The following is a 12,531-nucleotide window of genomic DNA, read 5'->3' as shown; positions in this document are numbered from 1 at the left end:
GAAGGAGGGGCACCTCGCACCTGCAGTGTGCACGGCACTCACTTCTGGGTAGGAAGCTCTAGGGCACCCAAGTTTGCAGAGGCCAGATACAGCAGAGAGGCCAGGTGCAGCAGAGAGGCCAGGTGCAGCAGACAGGCCAGATGCAGCAGAAAGGCCAGGAGCGGCAGAGGCCAGGTGCAGCAGAGGCCAAGTGCAACCGTTTAAGTTTCACACTGCTGCATCTCCCAGGGCGGCTTTGCAAACCCTCACCGGACGTTCTGCACTGTGCTTCCGAAAAGCTACAGGAGTTTCCTGCGAACCGCAGTGGCGCAGGTGCAGGTGGCGACAGCCCCTATTGAAGGCCCCTGCAGAGTACGCGTCGGACGGGCTTCCCAAGGAGGGTGCTGGCGGCGGCGGGGCGCACCGGAGTCCTGGTCCCGCCGCGGCCGCTCCCTGGCGGCCCCCGCGGGCCGCGTGCCCCAGCCCCAGGGCGCCCGCCTCGCTCGGCGCGCACGAGTTTCTGCAGGTCTCTCCTGCCAGCCGCAGGGGAGCCTCTTTGCGGCGCGGCCCGGCGGGGTTCCGGCTTTAAAACAGAAAGGCTCATTGTCCCGAGGTCCCCCGGCCGGTCTAACCGCTGCGGAAACTCCCCCATGCCCCGCCCCGCGCCGAATGGCCCCGCGGCCCGGCCGGAGAAGCCCGGACCAGGAGCGGGGGCCGGACGGGCGGGCGGGCCTGGCTAGAGAGGCTGGGTTGGTGTGGGTTTTTTGTTTGTTTGTTTCCTTATTATTATTATTATTTTTTTTTTTTGAGATGAGGGCTCCCTCTGTCGCCCTGGCTGAACTGCAGTGCGCGATCTCGGCTCACTGCAACCTCCGTCTCCCGGGTTCAAGTGATTCTCGCACCTCAGCCTCCCGAGTAGCTGGGACTACAGGCGCCCGCCACCACGCCCAGCTAATTTTTTGTATTTTTAGTAGAGACGGGGTTTCACCGTGTTAGCCAGGATGGTCTTGATCTTCTGACCTCGTGATACGCCCGCCTCGGCCTCCCAAAGTGCTGGGATTACAGGCGTGAGCCACCCCGCCCGGCCTAATTTTTGTATTTTTAGTAGAGACGCGGTTTCACCATGTTGGCCAGGCTGGTCTGGAACTCCTGACCTCAAGTGATCCACCCGCCTTATCCTCTCAAAATGCTGGGATTACAGGCGCGCCACCGCGCCCGGCTAATTTTTTTAGTAGAGACAGTTTTTATTTTTAGTGGAGACGGTTTCACCGTGTTGGCCAGGCTGGTCTTGAACTCAAGACCTCAAGTGAACCGCCCCCCTCAGCCACCCAAAGTGCTGGGATTACAGGCCTGCGCCGCCGCGCCAGCCTGGATGAATTTTCTGTGCACGGAAGGGAAGCAGCACCAGAACCCCTCCTGTTCCCCTAAGCACCGGGGACACTGCCACCTGACAGCGGAGGGGCAAGCAGCCGGAAAATAAAATGTTGCAGGGCGCAGTTACGCGTATCTGTTAGTGTTTGTGTGTGGTAGAAGATCTGTCATTCAATGAGTACCCGTTTTCAAAGAATGAACATAAAATGAATATTTATTAAACATAATTTAATCTCTTCTCCATGTCAGGCCCTTTCACTGATTTCCCAAGGTGACCATTCGGACCATCCGTACATTAATGTTGATTTTAAGTCGATAAAGGTTGTGTTTGAAGTTGCCTTCTTGATTTTATCCTTGCAGCTGAAGACACCTTGTGAACTTTACTTTTCAGAGCAGAGCGTCTGAGCGCTGGGCAAGGCACAAAGCGCGAGGGAAACCGCTGGAGGGAGCTGCTGTCCTGCACGGAGGGCGCAGGCGCCAGCCGCTGCCAACACCACGGAAAAGCCCTCGCCCTAACCTGAGATTCCTGACCCCAGGCTCCTAATTTACATCATTATTCCATAAGAACAAGGGAGAAACGGAGAGAGCACGAAGCACTAACACCGAAGCTCTGGGATAACATTAGAGATAGGAGGGCCACCAACTCATTACACTGAAAATTAAAAATACAGAGGCCGGCCGCTGGGGCTCACTCCTGCAATCTCAGCACTTTCGGAGGCTGAGGCGGGCAGATCACTAGAGCCCAGGAGTTCGAGACCAGCCTGGCCAACCTGGTGAAACCCCGTCTCTACTAAAAATACAAAGATTAGCGGGGCTTGGTGGCGTGCGCCTGTAATCCCAGCTACTCTTGGGAGGCTGAGGCAGGAGAATCGCTTGAACCCGGGAGGCGGAGGTTGCAGTGAGCCAAAATCATGCTACTGCACTCCCATCTGGGTGACAGAGGCTCTGTGTCAAAAAAAAAAAAAAGGAAGAAAATTACAAATAAAGAGAAGGAATTAGGTTATTAAAAATTATCTTTGCTTCCTTGTCTGATGAGCTGAATTAAGAAAAAAAGTTCTCTTTGCTGTAGGAACTATATTGTAGGGTAATTAAATAGACCTAGTGGATGAGGAAAAAAAAAATCTCTAAGAATTCCAGTCAATGAATGCAGAATAGCATTCTTTAATTACATTTTGCAACTTCCAATTGAAAAACTTCTAATTTTAAAACATATTTAAGTTAAATATACAGTTCAGCTAAACAGTGATCAACGCGTCAATGCAATGAGCGTCATTCAATTCAGACAATTGCATCGATGGCTGTTTAGCTGAACCTTATGATAAAGGAATTAGGCTGTCATCCTCTAAACTCATCGATCAATCTTACCACGAAAAGCGAGACGAGACATGAAGTGTGGCGATGGGAAATATCACCTATGAAATAGCCTTATCCTAAAAAAAAAAAAGGAAAGATGGAAGGAAGGAGTGAGGGAGAGAGGAGGGTGGAAGGAAGGAAGTAGAGGAGAGAAGAACTGGAGGGAGGATGAGAGGGAGAAAGAATTTGAGCTCAGGGTAGCTCATAACTCTAACTCCCAGTCCATTGGAGAAACAGTAGATAGAGGAACAAGTTACATAAACACCCTGGGGTTGCAATTAACCAAACCCCCAATGTGGGATATTTTACAAAACAACTGACCCATTTCTTCATCAAGTCAGTAGGGGATATAAAGGGGGACGGGGCTGTTCTACATCAAATGAAACTTAATATAATGATGGACCTTGTTTGGATCCATATTCAAACAAGCCAACTGTAAAAAGACTTAGGGAAAATTGAATATGTTATTATACTAGACAATGTAAAGAAATAATTGATTAGATGTAATAATGCATTGTGGTTATGTGATTTTAAAAGTCCTTTTCTTTCTGGTGAAATGAGTTAAGGAGGATGGATGGTAGAGAGCAAGGCATTAATGGCTGAAGCTGAGTATAAGCATGGAAATGTGTTACAGTCTCTACTTTTGTGTCTGTTCGGAAATGGTCACAATAAAAAAGTAAAATGAAATAAAGGATGGCAATCAGAAGTGGAGAGAATATCGTAAATGTAGTCCGACCAACTGGTGTCACTAATGCCTTTGATTTAAAAAAAATCAGCTTTTTGATTTTAAAAAGCTGTCACGGAGCTCCTCCCAGCATATGACTGAATAATTCCATATTTCATCCTTTTTTTTTTTTTTTTTTTGAGACGGAGTCTCGCTCTGTCCCCCAGGCTGGAGTGCAGTGGCGCGATCTCGGCTCACTGCAAGCTCCGCCTCCCGGGTTCATGCCATTCTCCTGCCTCAGCCTCCCGAGTAGCTGAGACTACAGGCGCCCGCCACCACGCCCGGCTAATTTTTTGTATTTTTAGTAGAGGCGGGGTTTCACCGTGTTAGCCAGGATGGTCTCGATCTCCTGACCTCGTGATCCGCCCACCTCGGCCTCCCAAAGTGCTGGGATTACAGGCCTGAGTCACTGCGCCTGGCCTATTTCATCTTGAATAAAGGGTTTCTGAATTGTTCCTGTTAAATTTGGCATTTGGAATTCAGTCCTTTGTTGAGATAGTGATTTTGAATTATTCTCCAAGATCAAATATTTTTTCAGACTACAGTTCTTCAAGCTGATGAGCATTACCAAAAAGAAGACCAGCTTCCTCCAAAAGCTCCGGGAGAGAAGCCCTGCTCTGCAGAGAGGCTCAGGGAGACGGCAGCAAGCGCTGTTTGCATTGTTAAGTGAGTTTCATCCCCCGCCCACCATTTTCTTATCACTGAATATCTAAGGTAGAAAAAATAAAGGTTAGGTTTACTCAACAGTGGACAAGTCTGTCTATGTTCAAAGCACTGGCATGCCAGGGTGCCGCAGGGGTGCATGCCAACAGTCCCTTTCATCACCTGGAAAGCTCTTCCTTGATCTGTTTATTTTACAAACGCTTCTATGTCCTCCAAAATCCAGTTCACATAACATTACCTGTTCATGGATGATGGAAATGCATTCCCACACAACAAAAGCACAGAATCATTTTATTATGAACACAAAAACAAAAACAACTCCAATGTCAATGTCACTCCTTGAGGAAGCCCTACCTCCCTGCCGCTTCCTCCTCATACTCTATAAAAGTTAATCCTTCCCTGGGGCGCCTTTCTACCTTGTATCCTTTGTTATTTTTTTATTATGGAAATTTCCAGACATACCCAAAAGGAGAGTGAATGGCAAAGCCCCCAGGCCCACCCATCTTTAATGTTATCAACATTTTTCAAATCCTGTTTCATCCATTTCTCTCCAATCTGGGTGTTTTGTTTCTTTTCAGGCATGTTAAAGGAAATCCCAGACATCCCATCACTCACTAGTCTTGTACCCATTTCCACGGCACTGACCACACTATCAGAATCTGCTGCCGTGGCAGAGTCTCCTGCTGGACCACTGGTCTTCAGGAACAGGGATTCCTTTATGGCCACAGCAACCAGCCCATGAACTGGCCCACAATATACTTGGAATAAATTTGTGTAATTCAGGGCAATAGATTTACTGTCATAGAATGAAAGGTTTTTTTTTTTTTTAGAGACAGGCTCTCTCTCGCCCAGGCTGGAGTGCAGTGGTGCAAACACGACTCACTGCAGCCCCACGTCTCACGTCCTGGGTTCAAGTGATCCTCCTGCCTCAGCCTCTAGAGTACCAGGGGGGCACCACCACTCCTGGCTAATTTTTCTATTTTATGTGGAGAAGGGGGCTTGCTAGCCCAGGCTGGTCTCAAACTCCTAGCCTCAAGTGATCCTTACCTCTCAGACTCCCAAAATTTGGGGATTACAGACTTGAGCCACAGAGACGCAGGCATGGAAAGGTCTTAATTCATAAAAATGCCTAGTACTTCAGGCATACACAATTTAGCTGAAGACAAAGTTATTTAGGACTAAGCTCTGGCAGCATTAGAATGGTGGCTGTGTAGTGTTGCGGCCTCTGCAGGACAGTACCTTGATGACAGTCCCAGCTCTTCTCCCACTTGCCATGTCACTGGGGACAGCAGATTTTGTTTTCCAAAGATGGAGGCAATAACACCTCCTGTCCTGTACCTTCTGAATGAGGCCATTCCCCCTCAAGAGGTGACATTTATAGTTTGTGTTCCCTCCCCTTGAATCTGGGTGGACTGTGACCCTAGCAGTGATGTTACGTGATATCGAAGGCAAGCTGAAAAAAGGTGATGCAGCTTCCGTTGCTGGTTCCATTCTCACTGGAGGTTTGAGCTGCCAGGTAAGCAGTCCAGCCACCTTGAGCCGGCCGTGCTGTGAGGAATCCCAGTGAACACATGGAGCGACCCTGACTAAACAGAGATGCCTGGCTAGCTCCAAGCTGCCTCGCTTCCCCTGGTTCTCACAGTTGGCCCTATTCTAACTCCAGCTACTGTTTGACTACAACTGCATGAGTGACCCCAAGCCAGAACTGTCTATCTGAGCTGTTCCCAAATTCCTTCCCCACTGAAATCATACAGATAATGACGGTTGTTTTAAGCTATTAAACATTGGGCAGATTTGTTTTGTAGCAATGGATAACCAGAACACTGGGCAAGTTACTTAACCTTTCTGCGCCTCAGTTGTCACATCTTTAAAATGGGAATAATAAGAGTACCTAAAACCACACTGAGCTTTTATGAGTATTATATGAGATAAAAACATATCCATGTGGCACATCACAGTACTCAATAAATATTAGCAATTATCATTTGGGATAGTTTAGAAATCCTGACCAACCAACCTAACAAGGCAATATTTGTAAGTTTCCATTTACCATGCACGATGATACTATTTTTTTTTTTTTCCTGAGACAGGATCTCGCTCTGTCACCCGGGCTGGAGTGTGGTGGTGTGATCATGGCTAACTACAGCCTTGACTTCCCAGGTTCAAGCGATCCTCCCACCTCAGCTCCCTGAGTAGCTGAGACTACAGGACTACAGGCACGAGCCACCACATCTGGCTAATTTTTTTGTATTTTTAGTAGAGACGGGGTTTTGCCATGTTGCCCAGGCTTGTCTTGAACTCCTGGGCTCAAATGACCCGCCTGCCTCGGCCTCCCAAAGTGCTGGGATTACAGGCATGAGCCACCGCGCTCTGCCTCATGTTGATACATTTTGGATAAGGGTGTATTCTGTAAATAAAAAACCAACTTCAAGGTTACTATGAGTTTTGTCTTCTTTCAATGGAGAGAAAATAGAAATAATAAAAAACTGTTTGGAGTGAGCATACTAAAAAAAGAAAAAAAAGTTGCTTGGAGTGTAACTTGGATGGTACATAGAGCTTGAAATGCAGGGGTACTTGGCAGTTTGAGTTTTTTCGTTTTTAACACAGCCCCTTGCAGAGCAGGGCTAACTCAGGCAGTGCACCGAGTGGACATGCGTGGCAGTTTTGACCTTGGTTCTACTTCCCCCTCTAGTAAAACATGCTTCAGAAAGCAGAAACAATAAGGCCTTGTGATCACCTTCTCTTTTGTTTGCAGGCGTAAGTAAATCGAGTGGAAGGGAATGTTTTTTCACCAGTTTGATCTTTAAGGAAAACTTGAATATAATTGAACTATGCATTTTTCTTTTTCATGAAAAGCATGGAATTTCATACTCATTTAGTGAATTTTATGGAGCTCTTCAGTAGGTGTGTCTGAGAATGGCATCGCTTGCTAAAATAAAGGGTATGGTTATGGTCACCAAAGAATGGCATGAGTATGGCCGGGCACGGTGGCTCACGCCTATATAATCCTAGCACTTTGGGAGGCTGAGGCGGGTGGATCACCCGAGGTAAGGAGTTTGAGACCAGCCTGGCCAACATGGCAAAACCCCATCTCTACTAAAAATACAAAAATTAGCTGGGCGTGGTGGTGCACACCTCTAATCCCAGCTACTAGGGAGGCCAAGTCAGGAGAATTGCTTGAAACTGGGAGGTGGATGTTGCACTGAGCTGAGATCACACCACTGCACTCCAGCCTGGGCAAGAGAATGAGCAGAGTGAGACTCTGTCTCAAAAAAAAAAAAAAGAACACCAGGAGTGTCACTCATTAGAAATGTTTCAGAACAAATCTATAAGTGTAAAAAAGGGTATGTAAGAATACTGGGACAATAAAATAACGTTAAGAATTTGTTTCCTTATATAACTGAATGCTTTTAGTTAGCATGCATTCATAATGCTTTAGCTACAGAAGATTTAGTTCTGTGGGGTGAATCCATATGGCATGAAAAAATGAGGAGATGAGATAACGTGTACATTTCTATTTGGTTATCACATATTTGTTGGACCATCTCTAATTACTAATGCTGCATGCACGTAACTGCTTTGAAAATTACCGTCACTGCTATTTATCCACTCTATCATTAAATAATGCAACCCATGTGTAACTTTTAAATTGAGTTGGGACACTCTGGGTGCCTTTTCTGAATGTTAAGGCCAAGTGAGGAGGCTTCGGAAGGGTATTTGCTGGGACTGCATGGACCCTCCCCATTAAAAGGTGAACTTCACTTGTCTGCTTGCTGTCCTTTCCTTAAAAGCACTCCCTTTCTCATGACAACATCAACATGGAAATTACAGCTTGTAATTCTTCACAGCTATTATTTCAGAGAATCAACTGGTGGGCTTTTTATACTCCGGGTGGAAATATTACATGGTCCATGAAAGAAATGACTGAATTCGAACAAAAATAATGAATCTCCCAGTAATGTGAAGACATTTTGAAAAACCTGAAGAGCCATGCTCTGTAAAACCTCTTCATTCTCGTAAGACTTCAAAGATAAAGAACTAAAGACATTATGAGGAAAACTGAGTTGAAGGGATCAAATCTGCAAGTTGAAGGATCACAAAAATATAAAATTAAGCAAATTACTAATTTTGTCCTTCCCAAACACATTATCATCTGCATGCTCCTTTTGGTAATATCTGGATTATCCACTGGTGCTTATCCCATCATGTATACGAGTCAAACTTTTATACACACCTCCCCCACAATTTATAACACTTTATTTAAAAAACTGTATCCCTGGATGGTGCGAACACTGACAGACAGCAATGCTGAGAAGCAAATGTCAAAGACAAGAGGCAGATATTCTCATGAGGGACAGATGGCTGTGGCTGCTGGCAGAGGCAGGGAGAAAGAGGGTGAGGTCCTGCCTGACACTTGGAGCCTCAGTGAATGAAGAGCTCCTGCAACGCCGTTAACAGTTCTGAGTTTAGAACCCAGAGTAGACGATGACTTCATGTATTGTTGAATTCGAATTTTCAGTTTCAAAATAGGTAGATAGAATATACTCACAGTAGAATTTATGATATGGGAGAATTCCTGGTTGAGAAAGGCTTATTCTATTGCCAACTCTAAGAAAGATCAAGAAGAAAAAGACCTGTTTGATATCCGTACAGAAGCACGCACAGGTACACAAATCCCACTGCCATCCATGTTGATCATTTTGAAGTGCATGTCAGTGGCCCACTGTTCAAACATGTACCTTGTTTGACTATGGCAGTGTTAACACATGGGATCTTTATTATGTAGGCACTGCATCAGACCATCTTAGAATTCAACAGAACCTTCAAGATCTTGGTCCAGTATTTTTCAAACTGCACTTTACATTCTATTAGTGGGTCATGAAATCAGTTCATCAGGTTTATAACCAGGGATGTTTTTTAACAAAACAGAGTAGGATACAAAATATATGAGTATATAGAATGCATTATTCTACGAAACTTGTTTATAGTTTCATGTATTTACATACATGGGTATACTCATATATGTAGTAAATTATGGAAAATGTATCAACAAATTCTGATAACGTGGACCTCTGCAGTAGAAAAGTGAATACCCTCTTCAGTCTTCCCATAAAAATACAGATGACACTGGCTGAGCACTCTCGTACATAACTTTGGGTCCGGCACTGTTCCAAGCTCTTCTCATGTATGAATCTATATCATCCTTCATAACAAGCCTATAAGATGGGTGTTATTTACATCTTATATACAAGAATGCTGAGATACACAGAGGGTAAGGAACTTGAACAACGTCACCCAGACAAAAGCAGCAGAGGACGGATTTGACCCTAGACAGCTGGACTCTAGAGTCATGCTCCATGGCCTCTACCTGGAAAGCCATGTTACAACAGGGAGCTCATGTCCTCCCAGATAGCACTGTCCAAGTCTCACCTACTATTACCAGAGCCAGTTCTAGAACACAGCCCAGTTTTCAGTCCTGTGCTTGCCACTGTATCTCATGCAACAGTGTTCTTAGTAAAAGCTGTTTCATGAAGCTGAAATCAAACAGGCTCAAAATAAAAGATACAGATAGACAAGCATACTTGAAAGCGAATATGTTTATTTACATCACTATTTCCTTTTTACAATGCCTCCACCTTTTGAATAATAAAATTTTCCAGGAAATCAGGTAGTTTTAAATTATTAAGATATTTTAACAAATACAATTTTCACCCTATGACTTTTATTTACATGAGTTTTCAAGAGTTTTAAATAGTTCTTTTGAAACTGCACAATATAACCAAAAGGCCTGACTCAGACCCTGCATCTTTTCCAAAAACTTTTAGTCTAGGAAATTATGTTTATAATCAAATCCTTGCAGTTTGGATCTTTTCAGATGAGGATTTTATTAACACCTCTAAAATATGAACCTGCTTCATAAATGATCCATATTTTGTCCGCAAGCTGAACCTATTTGACACTTTTTGATAGTAAGCAAAGATATTTTTGATACCTTAATTAAACTGCTTTGATTAAAACTTTCTGGAAGTTTTCCCTATCAGTCATACAACTCCCTGTGTTGTTGTGTATGTATTCTGAGTACACACTGAATTTATGAGAATGATTGATTTCCGGTCTGACCAGCTCTGAAAGAGACACATAGGGGATTTGGAACTTTATGGCACAGGCATTGGTGCATCTGCTCTCTTTGTCCAGTCATACTTGGGATGCTTAATTTTCCTGATTTTATACATGCAAATCACTTGCTTTTCACAGAATTTACCATTCATCAAATGATTTTCAACGATAACAATGGTCTGACATCCTTTCATGTCATACTGAGATTTCAAATATTTATTAGAGAAACTATAAGACAGATTTTCCTAATATTTTTGAAGTATGAGTTCCTCTGAATAGTTGGTATAACATCCATTAAAAAATAGAAAAGATTAACTTTTTACCATGATCAAAGCTAGAGTTCACAATGAAACACCTGCATAGCTCTGCCCAACGTCTCTGTGACAACAGCCAAGGGGCCAGTCTTGAATATCATGCAGCAGCAATAGAGGTATCATCCATGAGTCGACCCTGTGGCTTTAAAGTGGGAAAAACAAAGTGGGCTTACAAAATTATAATATAATAACAAAAGCTCTATTAACTGGAAGGATTTTGAGATTCTTGAAACTGTTTTACAAAAACAGAATAAATGAATGTAAGCATCAAAACAAAAATGGTGATATGGTGATTCTCCTCCTTTCACCCCACCTCTTTCTTTCTTCACTTGCACCTGGGGATGGCCACGGCACAGGCTGGGAGCCGCCCTCTCCTGTAGCCATCACCAGCTGACTCTGCACTTCCACCCGAAGAATCCTCTTCTGTCAGTACTTCTCTCTCAACCCTGCGTTCCAGCAGCTACTGCCAGGCCATTTCCCACTGACGGCATGTGGAATGGAACCTTGTTTATCATTCCTGCTTAACTGATAAGTTTTATTCTCTCTCTCTTGCTCAGGGCCCTCCTATGTCTCAAGCTTTAAGCAGGCCCAGAGCCTGAGCTGACAGGTAAGTTCCTTTTGGGGACTCAAGGTTGCCCAATCTCCTGTTTGAGAAAAAGTGTCTGCAGTGAATTCCAATGCATGCTGCAAGAATAAAAGTGGCAGATAAAAACAAAAACTGCCCTATCTCTAAGATCACTGATTGAAAGAATTTAAAACACCATGCCAGAAAAGTCAAGACTAAGAATGAATAAAAGGTATCATAACTGTTTTTAGTTGTAAAATTTCTGGCAGGTTAACAACATCCCAGAGGGATAGCTAATAGCTAAAAGAATAAAATTCTTACAAATAATTTTATTTTATTATACAGATATACAATAGCAGACCTTTGTGGGGAAAGCAGGAGAAAGATGATCAGGAAATAAAACAGAAGAGTGTTCACAATCAAAAGTGATTTGCTATGCTTTAAGCAGAAAGATTCTGAGGAATTCCCAAGGCAGTGAAGACAGCACTCCTGTTTTCAGTTTGTTGCTGCTGTGGTTGTTCAGATGTATATAGGGGTGTGTGTGTACATACATACATAAACATAGCTAAGTATAGCTTCCAGACATTCACGGCAGGAATGGAGTGAGTGAAATAGGTTTCCAATCCTTGATTCTTGACTATTTTTTTAGTACTGATGGAAGCTGCTCAATTTTAGAAACAAAATCATGGCTCAAGCTAGTGAAATTCCTGCCAAATGTAGCTTTTACAAGCAGGAGCAAAAAATGAGTGCATCATACAATTAGAAAACCAAAGTCTTTTATTCTAAGGAAGAAAAGTATGGATTTGTGCTTGCCTAGGACATCACTGTCCAGTATGGCAGCTACTAGTCACATTTAGCTATTAAGCACTTGAAGTGTGGCAGTGTAACCAAGCAAACTTAATTTAAACTGAAATCTCAATAGCCACATGTGGCTAGTGGCTATACTGGACAGCACAGCTCTAAAGTTTAATACAGGTGCACTGGGACCTAAAATTTTAGTCAGTGATTGTCCAATAAGTGGGAAAGGGTAATCCTCAGCCACTGTCCTTAGTGTGACAAGTAAAAAAAAAAAATTGTAGACATTTACGGTATACAACATGACGTTTTGAGATATGTACACTATATATACACTGTGGAATGGCAATTTTTTTTTTTTGAGACAGAGTCTCACTCTGTTGCCCAGGCTGGAGTGCAATGGCATGGTCTCGGCTCCCTGTAACCTCTGTCTTCCAGGTTCAAGCGGTTCTCCTGCCTCAGCCTCCCAAGTAGCTGGGATTTCAGGCACCCATCACCACACCCAGCTAATTTTTGTATTTTTACTAGAGATGGGGTTTCACCACGTTAACTAGGCTGGTCTCGAACTCCTGATCTCAAGTGATCTGCCTGCCTTGGCCTCCCAAAGTGCTGGGATTACAGGCATGAGCCACCGCGCCCGGCCAAAATTT

The 12,531-nt window shown here is 44.0% G+C and overlaps 1 protein-coding gene across 6 annotated transcripts in view; it reads right to left on the bottom strand.

Annotated features, from left to right (window-relative positions):
• Positions 1–9,669: 9,669 nt before the first annotated feature.
• TRAPPC11 (trafficking protein particle complex subunit 11) overlaps positions 9,670–12,531 on the bottom strand; it is a 51,780-nt gene continuing 48,918 nt past the window's right edge. For all 6 annotated transcript variants that reach the window (XM_055276507.2, XM_055276506.2, XM_063637655.1 and 3 more), the window contains one exon: positions 9,670–10,663. In XM_055276507.2, coding sequence (XP_055132482.1) covers positions 10,619–10,663 — 45 coding nt within the window. In that variant the 3' untranslated portion in view covers positions 9,670–10,618. The remainder of the gene's footprint in view (positions 10,664–12,531) is intronic.

Source organism: Symphalangus syndactylus, chromosome 4 (genome assembly GCF_028878055.3).
Source record: "Symphalangus syndactylus isolate Jambi chromosome 4, NHGRI_mSymSyn1-v2.1_pri, whole genome shotgun sequence".
NCBI classification, from domain to species: domain Eukaryota; kingdom Metazoa; phylum Chordata; class Mammalia; order Primates; family Hylobatidae; genus Symphalangus; species Symphalangus syndactylus.
The sequence above is the reverse complement of the archived record's forward strand: the minus strand, read 5'-3'. Positions and strand labels throughout refer to the sequence as shown.